The sequence below is a fragment of the Emydura macquarii genome, unplaced genomic scaffold, assembly GCF_026122565.2.
Source record: "Emydura macquarii macquarii isolate MOO-44397 ecotype Brisbane River unplaced genomic scaffold, CSIRO-AGI_Emac_v2 contig_2988, whole genome shotgun sequence".
In the NCBI taxonomy this organism is placed as follows: domain Eukaryota; kingdom Metazoa; phylum Chordata; order Testudines; family Chelidae; genus Emydura; species Emydura macquarii.
Window position 1 is genome coordinate 1,351,738 of NW_027133125.1, and position 21,926 is coordinate 1,373,663.

At 42.5% G+C, this 21,926-nt stretch overlaps 1 protein-coding gene across 1 annotated transcript in view; it reads left to right on the forward strand.

Annotated features, from left to right (window-relative positions):
• Positions 1-21,926, forward strand: part of CNTNAP5 (contactin associated protein family member 5) — a 385,501-nt gene that overhangs the window by 200,913 nt on the left and 162,662 nt on the right. The window contains exons 8-10 of the mRNA XM_067570074.1: positions 6,677-6,941; positions 9,589-9,738; positions 14,957-15,128. Coding sequence (XP_067426175.1) covers positions 6,677-6,941; positions 9,589-9,738; positions 14,957-15,128 — 587 coding nt within the window. The remainder of the gene's footprint in view (positions 1-6,676; positions 6,942-9,588; positions 9,739-14,956; positions 15,129-21,926) is intronic.

A 21,926-nucleotide genomic window follows, 5' to 3' on the forward strand; every position in this document is an offset into this window, starting at 1 on the left:
TAAGGATGCCAAAGCAACCCCCCATTCTGATTGAATGACCATACATTTTAAAGTCTCATCAAAACTACCCCTGATCAGTAATCTACCTAGCACTCTATATACCTAGTGTAGGAGGAAGGACTGGATTTACTCAGCCAGGGTCAGGAGCTGGAGTCTGAGCTATTCATACCCATGGTTTAAGCTATTCATCAATCCCCTTTGGCCTTATCATATTTTGGCTCAGAGTTTAAAGAGACAAAACAAATTCAATAAAGAAACTAATAAAAACGTTGATCAGAATTTCTTTGCCGGCACTTTTCTATTTTAAAGTGGATACTGCTGGGTTTTAAAGAATTTAAAAAAAAAGTCTCCTTGCTGTTAAGTTTTGTTCCAGAGAATAAAATCTAATAACCACAAACATGTTTATCCCGGATTGGCATATAAAGCACAAGCCAGCATTGTGCTGATTTACCAATTTTGGGGAACTCTTGCATTATGTTCACTCCCTGATCAGGTGAATTTGAAGGACTGGCTTCGGTCTTGCTCTCCCCGCTCAAAGGAAAGGAGACTATTGAGTAATCTATAGCTTTTGTTTAATTTTTTTCTTGCCGTGTCTCCCACCCTCGCTTGGGCTCCCTCCCCTCAAAGAAATTAATTTGTAATTCTTTAAATGAGCTTTTATAGTCGTTCCTGTTGTTTTGCAGCCGAGTCTCGGCTTCGGCAGCATGTCATGAAGCAATAACAGTCTGTTTCTGCAAGTGCGAAGGCTGTAAAACCTTTTGTTACAGTGTTAGCCACTGACTGAAAGCTCAGGAGGCCAAGATAAAGAAAACCCTGAGCTGTTTAGCCAAGCACAGAACCTCCCTGAGTCGCACAGGGAAAATACTTCATTCTATCGAATGCTTTATTTTTGTTAAACGATACTTTTCCTTGTAGGGATGCGATCGCTCAATAAATAAATAAATAAAGCCAGCATGACCCTTCTCCACTCTGTTATTAACACTCATCAGGCCATCTCTTATGTTCAGGTAGTCTGAGCTCTGTCCATTTACCAGCCATTTGACCTCTCCCCCTGTAACTCTCTCCAGACAAAACACATCTCTGCTTTATTGGAGACTATCCACAGAGCGGTTGATGAGCAGAATAAAGATCCCAGTAAATGCTGTTCCTTCAGGCGAAGTGAGAGCTCAGAAATATGCTTCGCTAGCTCTCCGTATTCATGCTGTGGTTTTAGTCTATATCCCTTCGGTAGATTAAACATAGAGAGTTCTTCTTCAGAGGACTGTTCTGTAGAGTGTTCAGACGTACCAGCATCAGTTCATCCCACCACATGCCTCATCCTACTGCTACTGTAACAGTTTCCCCTTGTTCTTCAAAAGTAGCTAGGGATACATAAAGGCCTAGAAAAAGATGAATGGTCCATTTAATGTCTATTCTTTCAGGGTTTAATTCAAGCCCTCAGAAGTCATTGGAAAGAATCCCGTTGGCTTTGGATTAGCGTCAGGGCCTTCAGAATTGACTTGTCCTCTGTATGATATCACATTTGTATCCCAATAAACTATATAGCAACTGTATCCTCAAGTTGGGTCTCATGAAAAATGTTCCATCTTCCCCTTGAACACTAAAGTGCTGTCTTCTGCTATGACTTCAAGTGTTCAATCAACACCTTGCCCAAGATAGGACTAGGACACACACACACACCCTTCTATGTCTCTCCTGAAAATATAGAGAGTGCTAGAACGCTTCTCTGAGAAGTGAAGATCAGAACAACATTTACTTGGGAAATATTTAAATGTCTCCATTTTATTCTATAGATTTAAAGAGTTCTGCTTGCAATAACAGGAAGAGCCCTTTTGAATAGATTTCATTACTTATTAAAGAAACCATTAATCAGTTTGGAGACATCAGATTCAATGGAATTCTCAAATGCTTGATGATAGTTAGCTAGTGTTTCTATCAGCAATACATAACTGATCTCCCATTCTTTCTCTAGAGATTAGACTCTTTTTATCCTATTTCCCTGCCAATGAACATTTACATTTCAGTTAAACAGGTTTAAATTGTAAAATCAACTGTTTGCTGAAAGTCTTGTATGCACTCTAAAAGGTTCCAAAACTGCTGCCAAGTGGTTCTGATTAAATGTACGTTTATAGGGAATTGTATACTCTTTTGACTAGACCCAGTGGAATAATTTTGGTGAATAATATTCTTTGGAAATTTAACCCTTTTTATTTTGCAAAGCTTTGCCACTTTAGTAGATGAAGTATACTTCACATAGTAGTCCTTTTTAAATTTGAATGAATCTTGTCAGCTCTATGAAGTTAAGGAGGCTTGATATAGGTTAGTATGTGGATGGAAAGCCTCCAATAAAAATTAATTGGTAATTTAGCAAAATTTTTTTTTCTTTTGGATAACTACTGAACCCTTACCTTAGCATGCTCTTGTGAGGTGTGGGGCTGTCTTTTAGATATGAGACACAAGTCTCCTTGATGCCACTTAAGATCCCATGATATGTTTCAAATATAGGGACATTTTACTCCAATATGCTGACCAAATTCCAACTCAGGTAAGTTACATTCTGCTGAACTAAAATCCTGTACATAACTTCAATCAGATGGGGTATACTTTACTTTTTACATCTATTGGGGCAGATCTATTAGTGGATGTAACTACAATGACATTAATGGATCTGTGTTGGCTTATACCAGAAGTGAGGGTATGTCTACACTGGGAAGTGAAGTCAATCTAATTACAGTTGACATTCACCCGCCAAACTAATGCAGTCGGATGAGCGTGATTACACCATGCTCATTGTGTCGGGGGATTGCATCCCCACCAGCTGCCCTTGCATTGATAAGCAAAGCAGTGCACTGTGGGTAGCTATCCCACAGTGCAACTAGCTGCAGGGGTTTTTGAGAAGATCTTCATCCTTCCTCCCTACCTCCCTTTTTGTCCTAAACAAACAAACAGTTTTTCGTGCCATTTTTCGAAACCCTGTCTCTGCCACACGTATGGGCATGGAGCCTACTCAGCTCTTCACTGTTATTGTGAACATCACAAACACTTCATAACTTATGCTGTAGTGTTTCCAAAGCCAAGACAGGAGCCGCAGGGCAGAAAATTGTGATGTTACTTGAGCCGCCCTGCTACAAGTCATAGAACAAAACAATTCCCAGTTGCTACAGGCTGTCACGCAGTAGCTGCACTCGGTGGAGCACCACTTCTGGTCCTGGGAAACAAGCACTGACTTGTGGTATCCCATCATTATGAAGGTCTGGGATGACGAAAAGTGGCTGCATAAGGCCACTTTCCTTGAACTTTGCACCGAGCTGTCCCCATCTCTGAAGCACAGGAATACTTGCTTGAGACCAGCTGTGACAGTGGAGAAATGAGTAGCCATCGCTCTGTGGAAGCTAGCAAAGCCAGACTGCTAGAGGTCTGTTGGGAATCCATTCATAATTGGTAAATCCACCATTGGAACCGCTGTGATGCAAGTGTGCAGGGCCATTAATAGATATCTACTAAGAAGGGTAGTGACTTCGGGAACCCTACTGTGCAAATCCATCCACTATGTCCTCCACGTTTCCCAAACTGTGGCAGGGCAATAGATGGCCCGCATATCCCTATCTTAGCACTGGACCACCTTGCCACAGAGTACATAAATCTAAAGGGATACTTTTCCATGGTGTTGTAGGCCCTTGTGGATTACAGGAGACGCTTAACAGACATCAGTGTGGGGTGGTCTGGAAAGGTGCATCATGCGTGCATCTTTAAGAACTCAGGTCTGTTCAAAAAGATGCAAGCAGGGATTTTCTTCATTAACCAAAAAATAACTATTGATGATGTTGAAAGACCAATAGTGATCCTGGGAGACCCTGCCTACCTCTTTCTCCCCTGGCTAATGAAGCTGAAAACCGGGCACCTGGACAGAGAGAAGGAGCAGTTCAGTAATAGATTCAGCAGGTGCTGAATGGTGGTGGAATGCTTAAAGGTTCGCTGGCGCAGTTTGCTCACTACGTTTGACCTGAGTGAAAGCAACATCTCAAAAGTTATTTCCGCCTGCTATATGCTCTATAATGTCTGTGAGACAAAGGGGGAGAAGTTCCTATTGGGTTGGATGGAGGAGGCAGATATGCTGGCCACAAACTTTGAGTAGCCAGGTGCCAGTGCAATTCTGAGAGCCCAGGGAAGAATTGAAAACCCATTTTTATAATGAGACACAATAATGGGCATCACTGATCTGTGCTGTGTCTTCCCATCCCATCCCCCACCCTTGCAGTACTGTTCTTCCACCTTCCCTTCCCCCACCACCCATCCCCATGCGTGTAATATATAAAGAGTAATGAATTTCAAAGCAGTAAAATTTTATTGATCATCCTTATCAGTGGAGGGTAAGGAAAAATAATTTAACAGTTGGCAAGAATTCTCATGGGGCTGGGAGGGGATACAAAGCCTTACTCTGCAATGTAAAGATTAGCACCCTGCTGCTCATGAAGCAAATAGCTCACCTCATGTAATTTGAGATGGGAATGCAAGCTCAGATAAAATATGAGTGGTACTGATGATTACCTCTGAGCTCAAGCCTATTTATTTTTAGAGATTCCTAAAAGTTTGACTTTTTTGTAGAACTAGTTGAGATGTTTTCAATGTCAAAATTTCAATGATGATTTTTTTTCTGCATTTTTAATTTTCACTCCAAAAATATGAAAATGTTGAGCAAATTTTCACAATTTTTTTTGGCGTTAGTTCAATCAGCTTTGCTTATTTGTTCATGTAATTTTCATGTGTCTCTGTGCCTCATGGTTTTGGCTGAGATCAGAAATGTTGTCCTTTTGGTATCTCCTACTTAGATTAAAACAGGATATACTAGACATTTTAAAAGGCTATGGGCAAATTTCCATACCAACTCCCAGGTGATTGAGGCTCAGCTAAGTTTGGGTAAACTTCTGATAAGAACATGTACATCTTCATTCTGAGAGGACATACCCTCTGCCTCCCTTTCCACTTGCTAGTTTTGGCACAAACTAGAAAAAATAATCCATCCAAAGTTTTTCATTCAGTAAGACTAATTCTCTTTCTGGAACTGTATTTAATTTCCAGTGTAAAATAAAGACTATAAAGGGTCTTGAAAATGATAGGGTCTAGTTCCATTACCTGTCTTGTCATTTCAGTAAAGGATCCCCCAAGCACCATACAACTGCCTATATTATCAGTCAAATATTGTTCATTATAATTATCTTGTTAGAATGAGATATCTGCTCTAATAAGGAGGCTGTACCATGGAGAAAGCATTTCACTGGAATGGGTTAATCAGATTTCAGTCCGTATTTTACAAAGCTTCTTGGTTCCAGGCAAGCCAGCTGAAGCAATTTTCTAAATTTGAAGAAATATGATTCTGTAAATGTGTCCTGGCTTCATAAATTGTTAAGTTTTTGTTATTTGACTTGAATGACCTGATTATATAATCAAGTGGAATATGTCTCAACAAAACAATAGGGAGTCATCTTGTCCTATTGGCTGCAATAAGGTCTGAGATAATGTTCAGAATTGAATTACTCAAGTAGATTAGTACCTTACTTCTCAAGTAGCCTCACTGATTTCAGTGAGACTGCTGGCATGGTAAGGTAGTAAACAATGTAAATATACCATTGAAAATGTGTTTGATTTCAACTTGATTGTCATAATTTTGTTCTCTATGTAGCATTCTAATAATTTCCCAGAAATTGTATCTGAATAGGCAACAGTGGGAAGGATATGGTAAGAGCACTCTGTGCCATCCTTCGTAACCATTACAAATTGGAATGGGATCATCCAACTATTAATTTCTACATTGCTTTATGGAGTAGCAAGATCATGTTCTAGAGACTGGTCTAAGAACATTGGCACATTCCACTTTGGGTGCTTAGATTCTATCTACCTAAATTTCTCCTGTAGTTTTAATTTAATAAATTAGTCTTTCAATCCTAACAAATTATTTTGTAACTCTACTAGTGCATAAAGGCTAACACATTTCAGCTCAGAGGTGGCTGCATTTCAGTGTGGGAAAAACTTGCAACTAGAATAACATTTAGGGTACTGCCTTTCATCCACAGGGATCAGAAAGCACATTAAAGAAGCAAAATCACCCACCACTATTGAACAGCAGGCACTCTGGGGTGAGCCATGATGGCTGTTTAATTGTGCACAACAAAGCTACACAACTATTTTCTGCATCCTTTGAAGTATTTCGTATTGGGAGGTACTAAATAAATCCAAGGGATCATTATTATTATTTATAGCTTGCTAGATAAGCATGTAAAATTAGGGGAAAAAAAACCCCAAACATAGCTGGTGAGGTTTCCCTCCCACTGCCCAACACAAATTGTACTATATAAATGCATAGACACCATCATATGTATAAGCTCTGAAACAACTTGTATGGCGGACAAAAGAGTTTGATCCTATTCCCATTTCTGTCAATGGCAAAAAACCCACTCTGGAGTTAAGCTGAAACAGGATCAGGTCCATAATTGTGTCTCAGCAAGAAACTTGCTGGCATCTGTATATGCAGATGACATAAATGTATATTGTTTAGAACTCCCTTGGGAGAGCAAAATAACCCCCAAATCAAGGCTGGCTTTGAGGCAAGTGTTTCAGAGCAGCTAGCAGGTCTCCAAATGAAAAACAGCCTGACGTGTTTGCTTCTTATTGTTTTTAGGGCAACGTGACCTTTTCCTGCTCAGAACCACCAGTTGTTCCCATCACCTTTGTCAGCTCCAGCAGCAGCTATTTGCTCTTACCTGGCATGCCCCAGATTAACGGGCTGTCAGTCAGCTTCCAGTTTCGAACTTGGAACAAAGATGGGCTGCTTCTGTCCACGGAGCTGTCTGAAGATTCAGGAGTTCTCCTGCTTTACCTTCACGTGGGCAGGTTGACGCTTGTCATTCAGAAAGTGGCAGAAAACTCGGTGGAGATCACTGCAGGTACTTTCATAGGTTCCTCTTTCCTGTGATACGAGGGTAGGCCTGATCTTCTTGTCCTTATCAAACTCAACCTTATCTCTGCAGCAATAATAGCAGGACTTGCTACATTCATGCTGGGCCTGAATTAAAGAAGCTAGGATCTGGGTAGTTCTGGCCTAAATCCGCTGAACAACAATTTTCTTTACAGCCAGCCTACATTTTCTTTAGAAAACCAGACCGAAGAACTCCCAGTCCTGCATAGCGAACTAGTGAAAACCCCATCATTTGAGCTATTAAAAATGATGGTCTAGACCATTGATACTCAGATTGAGGCACACAAGTTGCAAATGGTTCTTTAATGTGTCTCCTGCAGCTCTTTGCAGCACGTGATATTAAAACACGGTGTGATTTAATGATTAACCGATCTAAGTTATTAACCAGTCGGGATCCTTCTTCTACATTATGAACCAATTAAGTTACTAACTTGCACTAAGTTATTAACCTGTCATGCCATTTAAATATAAATATAGAGCGCTATAGTAAATGAAACAATGAATTCACACTGCTGTGGCTCCTTTGGGTAATGTTGAATCTGTGTCAGAATTAGGACTCAGACCTCAGTGGCTCCTGAATCACTGAGGTCTGAGTATCCCTGGGCTAGATCCCTGGGTCTGAACAAAATCCATTACCCAATGGATCTGAGAGGATTGGGTCAAACTGGCTCTAAATATCTCTGTACCTCCCATCACCCCAGCAATGCTGGGGTTCCATTTGACTCCAGCACAATATAGGGTAACCCTCAGGCTCCTCTCCATTTATGTCTGGCTGCAATGACTTCCACAGCCATGCCCCTTTCCCCATGCCACCCCACAATACACCCTCTCATTGGGAACAGCCAGCTGTGGGGGTTGCTGTACTTGCTCAACACTATTTCTTAGTGCCAAGGGAGTCTGGCGGGGCACTTAAACCAGCTCTGTGGCTACTTTACACAGCTGGAATGGCACAAAGCAGAATTTAAGGGGGCCAGGAATGGAGAAAATACTCTTAAAATAAAATGTATGGAACAACTCTGCATTGGTCGCTATGGCTAGCTAATGGGCCTTTTCTCTCTCTCTCTCTGGTAGAACCAAGTACCGTCTGGGCAGTTTCCCATGATTATGTAAGCTTCCCATTATAACACTCTTGATGAATCGCAGACATGACCTAGAGTATTCCTGCCATGAGAGTGGTGAAAAAACCACAGGAGACCTGGCAAATTCATGTTCACTTGGGATCTGAACTCATATTTGCCAAGGCGAATGAGGAGTGTGCAGGTGGATTAGAATTAAAAAAAAAAAAAAAAAAATTAAAAAAAAAAAAATCCATTAGCCAAAAAATTAACAGCAACATTAAAATATGCTGGATAGAGTCTGGACCTGGACAAATCTGTGGCTCTTAAAGGCAACTAAAATCTTCATTTGTTAGCATTTAACAGGGATGAATTAATCAGACAGAACCTAGTTGTTCAGTTTGCAAAACTCATAAACTCTAATGGTCGGAAGATGGTGTAGCTCTGCACAGACTTCAAGAAGGCGGCTAAAGACCCATCTTGCCCCCACTTACAGGTTGAATACTGAGCTTTCATTCTGCCTTGTAATTCAGTTGTTTGTGAAGATGGGAGAACATTACAATGTTTTGCTTCTTTAATATGGTTGTGAAATTCTTAACCCGACCGTAGCATGGGAGAGTGCAAAATATTGTTAACGTGGCTACGTTCACATGAAAAGCATAGGCAAATTGCAAATGTCCACGTCTCCCTGCAAATTCATCTTTTTTCACAAAAAGACCCATTTCCACCCCACTTTGGACCTGTCTTCTCTTGAACCATTTTCAGGCCTTAGCAATGTTTTTCACTTAAAAATAGCACTATTCTTGGTTGAAAATTGGTCCATTTTTCCTGGGAAATGAGCCTGTTTTTCCTTGAAAAATGTACATATTTTAGCAAAATTTTTTATGGAAGTAATCTTATTTCCTGGTTCCTAATGAAATGATTTCTCACACATACAGCTTTTGCATTTAATTTTGAATTGTTAACATGTCTCTACTTATCACTAAGAGCCTTTTCACTTCCCCGAAAAACCAATAGTCATTAGAAAATCCCATTAACAAAGGTAGATATCAGAGGTCCGATTCTGATCTCTCGTGCACCAGTTTTACGCTAGAATACCTCCGTTGATTGCAGTTAAGTTATTCCTGTTTTACACTGGTGTAAGTGCAGTCAGAATCGTGTCCAATGACTTGAAAGGCTCTTAGAATAGATGACCTGGGGTTCCTATGTGTTACACCATTTGAAGAGTCGTAATTCCGACACAGATTCACAGAGCAAAGCAGCAAAGGGTCAGATTGACCCCAGCCTTGGACAGGTGTGCAAAAAGGAGTAGACACAATTAGCAATATCCACCAGGAACATTCCCTGTAGAAGTGGCAGTGCAGAGTGACACTCCTTGCTCTCAGGGAGTACTATCAGCACTCGTAGGCCTCTGGATAGCCAGAGTGGACTGAACAGAGATGCATCAAATCATCAGCTAATCTAGTTACTTCCTCCTGCCTGCTCTTTGCATTCCTAGCCCGGCTGTTTTGTTGTTCCTCCTGCACCTCTTTCTCTTTACCCTCCGCATTTGTCTTCCAGGCAGCAATCTCCATGATGGGCTCTGGCATTCAGTTAACATAAACGCCAGAAGGCATCGCATCACCCTGACTCTGGATAATGACGTCGCCTCTGCTGCTCATGCAACCACCCTCTCGCAGATCTATTCTGGGAACAGCTACTATTTCGGAGGTAGGTTGTTTCAGAGGGACACAAGACAGGCTTTTATCATTTCACCGTCCAGGGACCTGAGCTTTGGAAAGACGTTTCTCCCCCTGCGTTGTGTGGCAGGGAGTTAGGAGCTGTAATCACAGGCCCTTGTCCCGACGATGAAAGGCCATACGTGCAGTGCTTGTGTGCAGTTTGTTGTATGAGAGGACCGCTGTGGGGCACAAGTTCACATGAGAGAGAACAAAGCCACAAACACACCAATATGTATGAAAGAGATTGCTCCCGTCAGCCAAAGGGGCATACAGCCGCACCCATATGTATGAAAGAGATTGCTCCCATCTGCCAAAGGGGCATACAGCCAATGTCCTTTCCGCTGCGACGTAGCTAGGCTGCCTGCTCCCAGCACCACGGCTTTCTATGCCAGCTCCATCTTTGCTCCTTAAATAACTACAACCCGGCTTAACTTTGGAGCTCAGCATAGGGCCACTGAGCAACCCTTTCAGCGAGCTCCATAACCTCAGAAGCAGTCCCATAGAACTGAGTGGGGCTGTTTGCTTTGGTAAGGGTTCCATCATGTGGCCCACTTATGAATAGACTGGCCTCCCCTTTGAATGTAGAGGTTTTCGTTTGTTTCAGGGTTGCTAGAGCTGAGCCCCGGCACCTCTAGGCTTGGCAGTTCATAGCCCCGGCACTTCTGAGCTTGCCGTGTCAGATATGAAAGTTTAAAAAAAAAATTGCTTGAGCCCTGGCACCTACTTGCTTAAGCCCCAGCACCTCTTTCGTTACAAATTAAGCACGGGTCCTGGTGCCACTAAGTTTTAACAGAGAGAGTAAGAAAAGAACCTGGTGTGAAAGTGAAGTGGCCAAGCTGGGACCCAAAATGAAACTCTTTGTCCTGCCGGCCCTCTTTTGAATTCCAAAGGAATAAAAATGAATAAGCAAACAAGACCGTTACCTGGAGTTCTGTGGGACACATCACCCCAACACAGGTGTATTCCAGAAAAGATGCAGAGTATGTTTTCAATGTTTTTTTCAAAGCTTTGATCAAGGAATATAGTTTTATGCAGTGGCTTTAGGCAGGAGACAAGGAGGTGCAGGGTTTTGTTTTTTGGCTCTATCACTGACCATGTCTTTGAGTTTGGGTGAGGCACTTAACATCTCTGTATCTCTCTCTCCCCATCTCTCATGTGAGTATAAGGCTGCAGGGTTGTTATGAAGCTAATGCTTATTTAGGACTTTGAAGTGAAAGACACCACAGATGTTTAAATAAGAAAATCTGCCTTTTTTAGCTAATGTAAAAGTTTCTATGTTTTACAGAAAGTACCTTTTATGGCATGGTATGTGTGTCAATCATAAGTGATACAAGTTGGGTGAGATAATATCTTTTATTGGACCAGCTTCTGTTGGAGAGAGAGACAACTTCTGAGCTCACCAACAAACACTGGTCCAATAAAGGATATTACCTCACCCACCTTGTCTCTCTAATATCCTGGGACCTACACAGCTACAATAACACTGCACAATCATAAGTGATCAGTAAGGCCATGTGATAGATTTTCAAGAACGTAGATGACGGAATCGTATTTACTGATGCTTCTTAAAGAGCTTCCCTTAAAGACAGAATTCACTTTCACATACAGGGTAAAATTCTGATCATTGATGGGTCTGTGTTTGGCGCATCTCCCAAATAAGCATGTGTCTAGCTGATAAAGACCAGCATTGATGTGCTTATTCTGATTGTATGCATTCCCCATACACAGCCCTTCCAAACTCAGATTATTCAACCTAGGAGCATGGGTCAGCATCGTGGGAGGTGACTGTGTGTTAGAGGCCACAGTAGGTTTGAGTGGATGGATGGAAGGACAGGCCTGAGCCTCAGCATTCCATCTTCCTGCAAGAAGAGTGTATATTTCCTACAGAAATTCAGGTTCAGATTCACAAAGGTATTTAGCTGCATAAATCCCAATCGTAGGTGCCTAAAGCTAAGATTTAGGCATCCAATTCCCAGTTTTGGCTCCACTACGACCCACAAAACTCCCACCAAACCCTGTAGGGGCCTAAACTTACTCGAGGCCTACGTTATCAGGGTAAAAGTTCCCTTGGTATCTTTGTTTCTGCCTCTAGACATCTGGATGCCGATCTCCTACCTAAGCCCCAGAGCGATTCACAAATGGAAAGAAAGAAAGAATGACGCAGGGGGACTGGGATTGGACCTTGAGTCTCCCACCTCCCAGGTGGGTCTCTTAACCACTGAAATACCGAGTCATTCTCTCTCTCTGTCCCAATGACTGTTCCACTGTGGATACATACTTAGTCGCTGGGCCAGAGAAAGAGTGAGTGTGAAAATGACTCTCTAGTCCAGTGGTCAGGATAACCGCCTGAGAGGTGGGAAACCCTCCGTTTCAGCCCCCTTGCTCCCACTGCTCTTTATTTATCCACAGTAGAACAGACTGCAGGAACGCCACATCAGAATATCTCAAAGAGCAGGGTTAGCGCACTCTCCTGAGAAGTAGGAGACCCCTTTTCAGATCCTTTCTCCCCACCTGGCAGAGGGGGGGATTTAGATCTGGGTCTCCCACAGCCTAGTTGAGCTCTCTACCCACTGAGCTAAAAGTGACAAGGTGGGCGACGGCACCACTGCTTCCTCCAGCTGTTTTGTGTGGAGCTAGGCAGCTGCCTAACTCATTCCTGCAAAAAAAGACCTCTGACTCATAAGCTGCCTGACTCCAGGAGACAGGTTCCGGTTCATGTATTGCTAAGCAGCCCGGGTTTAGGCACCTATCTCTGAAAGGGGAGCGGGGCACAGGACACTGCCCTGTCTTCAGCATCTCCCATTGACTAGTTTGGGCACCTCACTGCCTGGCATGATTCACTGTCTAAAGGCATTTCTCTCTCCCCAGTCATTGCATAGGCGCCTAGGCTTTGTGGATCTCAGTGTGGTTCCTGTGATTTTTCTAGGCACGTAGAAATTAGCCACCGTGACATGCCACATTGCAATGCCTAAGTCCTTTTGTGGATCCAGGCCTCAGTGTCTTATAATAGAATTCAGCTTACAGAGCTAGTGGAAAAGTATGATTCCGGGTCTATATTTCTTAAAGATATGCAGGCAACGTCCTGTAAGCCCCTCTGTGGTACCTAGCTTTCAGGCCTTTAGAACAGCCTCTGTCCATTTATTTGCGGGGGGGGAGGAGGGCGCGTAGAATACTGTTATTGCTCTTGGTATTATGGGAGAATTCAGGCGCCCTGATCAGGCTCAGCAAGTGACTTGTAGATTCCTAGGGGACTAACGGCCCCAGTGCTAAATGTTTAGGCACCTAACCCCATTGAAACCAATAGCCGTTAGGCACCTACATACCTATGTCACTTTTGAAAAGGACACTTAGACCCCCAAGTCATTTAGACGCTTTTGAAAAAGTTATCCCTTGTCTTTTAGACTGTAAACTCTTTGGGACTGTCATCTACTATATCTCTCGGTAGTATCTAGCACAGTGGGATCCTGACCTGCTTCAAACCCATGAGCACTGCTGTAAAACGGAGAATGTACAGTGTTGACCTGCTGTAAGAACTGTCCAAACATAGAGGCAGATGTGGTCTCTTTCTATTTTCCTTCCTTGCTGGCTGTCATATTTTTTTCACATGCCTAGAACTGACAGAATCCGACCCATAGTAATTTTCAGTTTGCATGGTGTTTGCTGTGGGAGGAGATAACTACTGACCGTAGCAAAGGTACCGTAGCAATTGATTCCTCACCAAGGGCTCTTAAGCAAAGTAAGCTGTCATGGGATAAGAGGGAAGGTCCTTTCCTGGATCAGTAGCTGGTTAAAAGATAGGAAACAAAGGGAAGGAATAAATGGCCTGTTTTCGGAAAGGAGAGAGGTAAATAGTGGTGTCCCCCAGAGGTCTTTACTGGGACCACTGCTGTTCAACATGTTCACAAATGATCTGGAACAAGGGGTAAACAGTGAGGTGGCAAAATTTGCAGATGACACAAAACTACTCAGGAGACTGTGACGAATTACAAAGGGATCTCACAAAACTGGTTGATGGGGTAATAAAATGGCAGATAAAATTCAATGTTGATAAATGCAAAATAATCACATTGGAAAACATAATCCCAACTATGCATATAAAATGATGGGGTCTAAATTAGCTGTTACCACTCAAAAAAGAGATCTTGGAGTCATTGTGGCTAGTTCTCTAAAAGCATCCACTCAATGTGCAGCAGCAGTTAAAAAATATAACACAATGTTGGGAATCATTAGGAAAGAATAAATAATAAGACAGAAAATATCATATTGCCTCTTTAATAATCCATAGTACGCCCACATCTTGAATACTGCATGCAGATCTGGTTACCCCATCTCAAAAAAGATGTAATGGAATTGGAAAAGATACAGAAAAGGGCAACAAAAATGATTAAGGGTATGGAATAGCTTTCATATGAGAAAAGATTAATAAGACTAGGACTTTGCAGTTTGGAAAAGAGATGACTAAGGGGGGATATGATAGAGGTCTATAAAATCACGAGTGGTGTGGAGAAAGTAAATAAGGAAGTGTTATTTACTTCTTCTCATTACACAAGAACTAGGGGTCATCAAATGAAATTAATAGGCAGGAGGTTTAAAATGAACAAAAGGAAGTATTTCTTCACACGACGCACTGTCAGCCTGAGGAACTTCTTGCCGGAGGATGTTGTGAAGGCCAAGACTATAATAGGGTTCAAAAAAGAACTAGCTAAGTTCATGGAAGATAGGTCCATCAATGGCTATTAACCAGGATGGGCGGGGATGCAAAACTGTACTCTGAAGTATCCCTACCCTCTGTTTGCCAGAAGCTGGGAATGGATGACAGGGGATGGATCACTTGATGATTATCTTTTCCGTTCATTCCCTCTGAAGCACCTGGCATTGCCCAGTGTCAGAAGACAGGACAGTGGCAAGATGGACCATTGGTCTGACCCAGTATGGCCATTCTTAAGTTCTTAGCATTTGAAGAACACAAAAAGGCATTTCAATCTGCTCAACACACCCGAAGCCCTTGTGCCTGGTTTCCTTGGCTGCCTGCTTTCTTTCTGTATTACCACAGGATTTATAATATGAAAGCCTGTACATGGCAAGAAAAGAAAAGACTAGGAATAATTCGATTAAACGTCTTCTATCAGGAAGTCCCAACAGAAATAAAAAAATGATAATTTTAACCTTTTTCATCCTTTTTTCCCTTCCTTCCTTTTGTCCCACAGGGTGCCCTGACAATTTCACTGATTCCCAATGTTTAAATCCCACGACTGCTTTCCAAGGATGCATGAGGCTCATCTTCATTGATAACCAGCCCAAGGACCTCATTTTAGTTGAGCAAGGTTCCCTGGGGAACTTCAGTGATTTGCACGTTGATCTGTGTGACATCAAAGACAGGTAATTATTGTCTCTTCCCTTCTTTTATTTGTTTTTTCTATCCTAGCAGTTTATAAGTGCGGGTTGCTTTAAGGGAAAATTCTAATCTTCCCACATTACAGATATTGGGCATAATAAAGCTGCTCATAGAAAATATCATCACAAAAAGAGAGGAACTGCTGGGGAAATAGTTTAAATTACATCAGGCTCTCTTAACATTGGCTCACAGGAAAGAGAGTATGCAAATTCAATCAAGCTACAGATTTGTGAAAGGATTAAATTTAATGCATAAACAACATTTGGTTGCTTTGAAGTTTAAAAGAAATGGGGGAAGAAGGAGAAATTATTTGATTCATCAAAACCTGTCATCTCCTTAATGTACCCGCTGTTTTCTTTAAATAGATCATTTACAATTTTCTTGTTAGACTGTATGACATACCACATTTATAACAGAGGTCTGCCATGTCACACTAACATATTACAAAGTCAATAGGACTAAAAAATGATCGTGTCTGTATCTACCAAAGACAGACCTGAACCAAAACCCTGATCTGCAGAACTCGGGATCTGCATCCAGGGCTGGAAGGGGGGGGGGAAGCTTGACTATAAGGAAAAACACAATACAGTGATTTTTCATGGGTTTCATCATTTTTCTCCTACTCCACACAAATATTTTGAATGTATGTATCACTCTGAAGTAATTATATGAGCATGATACATAGCAAAGTTATTCATACTAAAGGCTCTAATTTTATTTTATGAATCTGAACCACCTTCTGGAAAATTAAATTGGAAGATATTAGAACACCCAGATTCTTGTTATGCCCTTCAGGCTCTTTAGAAAACAACAAGAAAGATTTAGAACTGTCTTGAACTCCAGATTTATGAAGTCATCGGTCATTGAGGTGGGGCTAATGGGTAGAATCAACAGTCATGGAATATTGAAGAGACTGGACCGGGTGGTGTGGTGAAGAGTTGTGTGGATTGGCTTGCTAGAATCTAGAAATGTCTGGAAGGTGGGCAGATCATATACAGAACCAAATTATTAGAAAACTGACTAGTCCATCTGTCTTCAGATACCGAAGTGGTGGTTTCTTATTCTGAATATCGAAAATATTAAAACTGCTGATCAAAACTGCAACCATGATGTTAGCATTTAACGATTACCAAAAGTCAGTATATGAATTTAACAGACTCAGTATGCCTGATAAGATTGACATCATTGATAAGAAGTCAGTGATGAAATGTGATGAAATAATAAAAAAAGATAATGCTTTTGTTGAGGATTGTTAAGTAAGAAGATAGAAAGGATGTGTGGCGGTCTTAGAAAATCAGAATCATCATCAGACCGAACATACCATTTCATACTTTTCTCTATGAAAGTGGAGGAGGAAAACACTGAGGTGATGGTCATATGGTGCAACCCTTCCAATGCCACTGTTGTCACTCAGACACAATCACAATAATAAGTCTGTCCTAATCCTTCCAGCAGTTTCTGTTCATCTCCAGTGCCCAAAGGATGCCAAAAATCAATCTGTCATTATGCCATAAAAACAACTGAAAGGCAAAGACATGATCTTGATAAGAAAGTTGCAACCTTATTTTATGCTACCATTGCCTTCAATGTAGCACCAACTCAGCAACTTAAATGGAAGCACTCTCTCTGTATATACTTCTCCAGGAAGTTTCTAAACCTGTGACTCCACTGCTCCAAATGAAGAAATAGAGGAAAGATAAAAGGAAGAGCTAAAAGAATCATAGCTGATGTTAGTTCATGATGGTTGGTCAAACATGAGACATGACCCATTAATAACCACCAGCATCACTACAGGGCAAATGATGACGTCTGAAAACAAACCATGGAGTATTTTTACCAACTTGCTGAAGATGCCATCCAAGAAAAAAGTGAGAAGGAGTTCTTTGCTTAGACAATAAAAATAACGTAACAGCTACTGTACTGTCTGAGCCTGTGGGAGAGAGACAGACACAGAGAGTCCATAAAGGCCGTGTCTCCTCCCTGACAGATCAGATCCCTGACTCAAGAAGTAGATGAAGTTCGGGGGTGGAGGGTGTCAGAAAAAGAGTCTTTGCGGTCAGGAGCACCAGCTGCAGGAAGGGACCTGCCTCTGTCCTCTCTTCTTGTAACAAAATGCATGTTCTGTTATTTACTGAGCATATGCCTGGGCTTACCCACCAGGAAGAAGATTGTGAGGTCATACAGCAGTAAAGTGAAAAAGCGAGAGAAATTCTCAGGTGCAGCCATCCTGCACTTCGGATCCAGGGGTGTTCAGCGCAAAAAATGCCTTTGAAAAGTCCTAAAGTATATTGTGGAAGCTAAGAAATTCTTCTGGAGTCGTATCAATCAGCCCCATGGCTGCCTGACTGGCTGATAAAGAGCATGGATGATTCAGCTTTCTAATTTAGAGGAGTTCTCAGGAGGATGGATTGTCTCTCTCCATTTGCATCCGACTGCCCCTGTCATTGTGTTAACATTTGTGCTGAGCCTAAAGAGGATTTTGATCAGAACATAGTACACGTTTTACACAACAGGATGCACTCCAGAAAGACAATGCATTTACTAAAGCAGTGGCAGGAATTACAAAAGGATTGAAAGATTACAGGATGTGGCAGTACTGTTGCAGTCTCAGTTGAAATCTGTGTTGATCTTATTAAGAGCAGAGAATTGGAAAAACACAAGGACAAGCCTGAAAAATGATTCAGAGAAGCTATTACTTTGCCAGCATGATTGATTCCAAATACAAAGGCTATAGGCTGGGCCCAGGGCAGGGAGAAGAAGTTGAAATATAACTGATGGAAAGTAAGGCTGCATCTTTTCCATATCCTCTAGCACGGACGAGTCAGATCACCAAAATCTGCAATGTCACAGTTAGTTGTACAAAAGTTTGGATGGAAGTTCAAGAAAGCAGTAGGATTGAGTTCAGAATTCTGTCAATCTTGAAAAGACCTGCACTCCTGTCCAGCCACCACAGTATTGGCCAAATGCATTTTTTAAGCACATTCAGACTAGTTTTGGTTGAAACTTTTTGCTTTTTCAGCCCTTAGCAAATGACAAATTAAGCTGGTAAAAGTGTATTGACATTTAAGGGCAGACACGAGTTGTAGGCTTAAATAGTTACTAGTCTGGGGACTTGGTTACTGTGCCTTGTGCTTTAAAAATTGCAAGTTTTAGTGACTTGTATAGCATGTATTTTGTTTCATTTCAAAGCTTCGTGGTGATTTGGAGGTCAGGGCTATAAGGGGATGTAGGGATGTTTTCAGGGCAGGGAAAAATCACAATCTTGCCTATATCCTAATTTCTTATTAGTCCTCCCCCTGCAATGAACTAAGCCAAAAACGTGTACAACCCTGAACTTCAGCGAAGTTTGTATCTGGAATCAGATCTGAATTGTACAGCTCGAGTCCTCCCATCTAGCATCTAGTAATAAGATGTGTATTAAAATTCTGTAACAGCATTTTCCCTCCAAAATATGATCTCTCTGTTCTTCATTACAAGATTTATTGCTGCACACACTGTGATGCACATATTTGTGTAATTTTAACATGTGGGAATTATGTCACTTAATTAACATGTAAATGGGACATTTGTCTTAATTATCTCGGCAAAACCCTCTTCTGAGAACGGTGCCTTTGTTTAGAAAGCAATTTATTTGTTACAAACTTGTAGGCTGGCCTCATTTGTTCCTGGATTCTGAAAACAGGAGTCATGCAACGTAGTAAAGATTCCTAGGAATAGTTTTCTGGGTGTAAATTCTAGGAGTTTGTTAGCAGGGAATAATACCTGCTCCATGATCAGCACTTCTGGTTCTCTTTTCTGAAGCTTATGCTAGCTCTGGCTTTAGTACATTCTGAATTCATCGGGCCAGCTCCTCCCCTACTGTAAATTGACATGGCTCCATTTATTTCAATGGAGCTATGCTGATTTATACCATCTGTGCATCTACCCCATAGTACATTATTACCTCATAGTGGAGGGGAGGTCACATGTGCAGAGCCTTTTTGCTGCATACATGTTTGAGAAAACTCACCTATGCCCTCGCTGCTCTTGCATAGGTTTACTGCTGCTCTCTATTGACTAGTCTGCAGAAGCTAACCCCTCCCCCCTATGACTAGGAGCATCTAATTAGTTAGGGAGGACAGCACAGAGGTGGCTTCCTCCATGTTCCCTCAGGGGTGCACACCATCCCAAACAATGCAGGAAGGAGGTGAGGAGCATAATGGAGCAGCAAAAAACCCTAGTTCCCCTTGCTGCGTTCTAAAGTGTCATCTTGAGGAAGCAGAGTGGAATCTCCTTTAACTCAGGTGGTAGAGGCGTGTGTTTTTAGAGGCAAGGTTCTGGGTTCTAGCCCAAACACGGCACTAGTGCAGTTTAGCTGTTTCTGTTGTGTGCAGCGCATGGATTTGCTACCACTGTCCAGCTGCATGCCATGCGTTTTAGCATATCGGTGTCAGTCTATGGTATTCATCTGGCCTCTGTTCCACAGTATCTAGTATCTTGCAGCCTCTAATGTAGTTCTTCTTACAACCTCCCTGGAAGGAACTAGTAGGACTGTCGCCTGCGAGGCTGCAGCATTCTGTGCTGTGTTTTCAAGGTGTGTAGGTTTGTACAATTATAGCTTTCTTTGTTGTTTCCTCTTTGAAAGATTTTGCTCGGTTAGGAAAATGTGCCCAGCAGGGGTTGTTTGTCTCCTTTTACAGTGACTAAATGAGTCAGAAAACAGATTTTCTCACAACATGTACTTATGGCCAGCTCCTCCTCCCTGTTGTACAGCGTGGGAGGGAGGGTAAGAAGGTGTGGAGGGAACATAAAAGCAACGAAAGGGAGAATGGTGACTAAATTTTATGCCTGTCCTTAAGTCTCTGAAGCCGCATCATGGAGCTCTACACAGCTGAAGCTCTTCAGGGGGACATCGTGGCGAGGGTAGGAGGGAAAGAGGGAGGCAGGTGACACTGGGAGCGCTGTTCTGTGGCAGGACATCTTGAACCCAAACCATTCCAGGTGAAAACATGCACAGCAGGTAATGCTGCTTGAAGTACCATTGAATCCCCCTCTGTGACTTTTCACTCCCTTGGGGAGGATGACACGGGGCACTGGGGTCAGGGGGAGCAGAGTGGAGGGGCCTTTACGCTTTGCAGATGCCTTAAGTTCTGCTGGGATAGATTCAGATCCCTTTATGGACCATAAGGCTTCAGAAAGGCTCTAGATTATATTTTACGGCCTCATACGCCCATTCCTCCCAAGGGGAGGGTGTGTCAGAGGCTCCACGCGGTGAAAGCCGAAGATTTTCCTGTGTACTTTCCCCCTGTGTGAAAGGGGTGTTTAAGTCTCAGACCAGAGAGTCTCCGTTTTAACAGTCTCCTCACTCATACATTCGGTTCCTTGTTATTTTGCAACGCTTCTGAAGAATTCTTGATCCTAGCCAGTGGTCTCCAGGAAAGGGCATGGAAGGGGTCGGCAATTCAATAACGAAAGCGTCTCACTCAGCAGGATGAGAAATTACAGCAGCCTCCAGTACGGCCGTAAGTCAAGTGCACTTGCCCGGGAGGCAGCCGTCAGAGTGACAGGCTGGCCTCCCCTTTCATTGTTTTTCACACCGATGAAAAGCCGTAGACTGACAGCCCTGGGCACTGAAGTCCTCTCTCTGTCTCCTTCGAGCAAGTGCAACACCTGCAGAGGTAGCGGAAGCCTCATCTTGTACATGCATCCTTACAAACCAGTGAGCCTCAACCACAGTCTCAGGGGACCCAAATTAGCACTGAGAAAGCAAGTTCCATCTCTCTGCCCCATTCAGCCCTGGACTTCTTGGCTGAAAGGCCCACGACACTTCTGATCAGCACCTATTGTGCTCTGCCTTACAAGATTTATTTCAATCACTACTCATGTGGGCCGCGTCGTTTGGTGACCTATGGATTCCTCGTCCCGTTGCTGATCTCTTGATTTATGCCAGTCTTCCTTAGCATTCGTATTAGTATCATAGTAATCATAGTTAATAATAATATCAGTTCTTATGTAGTTCCAAGAGGGCACAGTTGAGGAACAGGACCTCATTTTAACTAGGTGCCATCAAAAGAGTTTATAATCTTGGTTTATAACAAGATGCGGTTGGTGGCTAAAACAGATGGGTGCAGGGGCAAGGTAATAGGGAAATGGACAAGTTTTGCATGGGAAGCACTAATCAGACCTCACACCTACCTAGCTGTGGTCAGCTGGCAGGGTTTCCTAGGCATCTGCTCCCTACATGGCCCTTCATGCATAAAGGACAAAGAAGAGGTTCTGTTGAGTCCTTAATAGCCTGTATATACAAAAGCACATATGGGAAATAGATGGCTCTGTTTTAGGCTTCTCCTTCAGGAGGATCTGGGGCTTGTTCTTGTGGCTCTGGGATCTGAAGTAGGGGTGCTAGTAATGTTACTTTGCAGGAGAAGGGGGCAAGCATATGTTAAAAATCTTGCGACACAATTCTCAGCAGCTTCCTGAATCTGACGCTTACAGGAAGGGTCATTTGAGAAGTAAATTTCTCAGACACTGCTGGGGAATTTCACGGACACCAGGCATGGGCCACCCAGCCCAACCTTCCTGTCATGCTTTCATGCTTGTTAACTTGTGTCCTGTTCGATGGCTCCGTCTTGGGAGGTGTCTGGGTGAAACCAGAACTCCTGCACTTTTATTTTCAATTTCATTTGTCACTTGCCTAACCTGACTCTGAACCATTAATTCCCCATTTCGACAAAGGCAATACATCTGTGCTGATCTCCCCCATCCTCCTCTATTTAAAATACTAAAGGACGAAGAGCAAATCC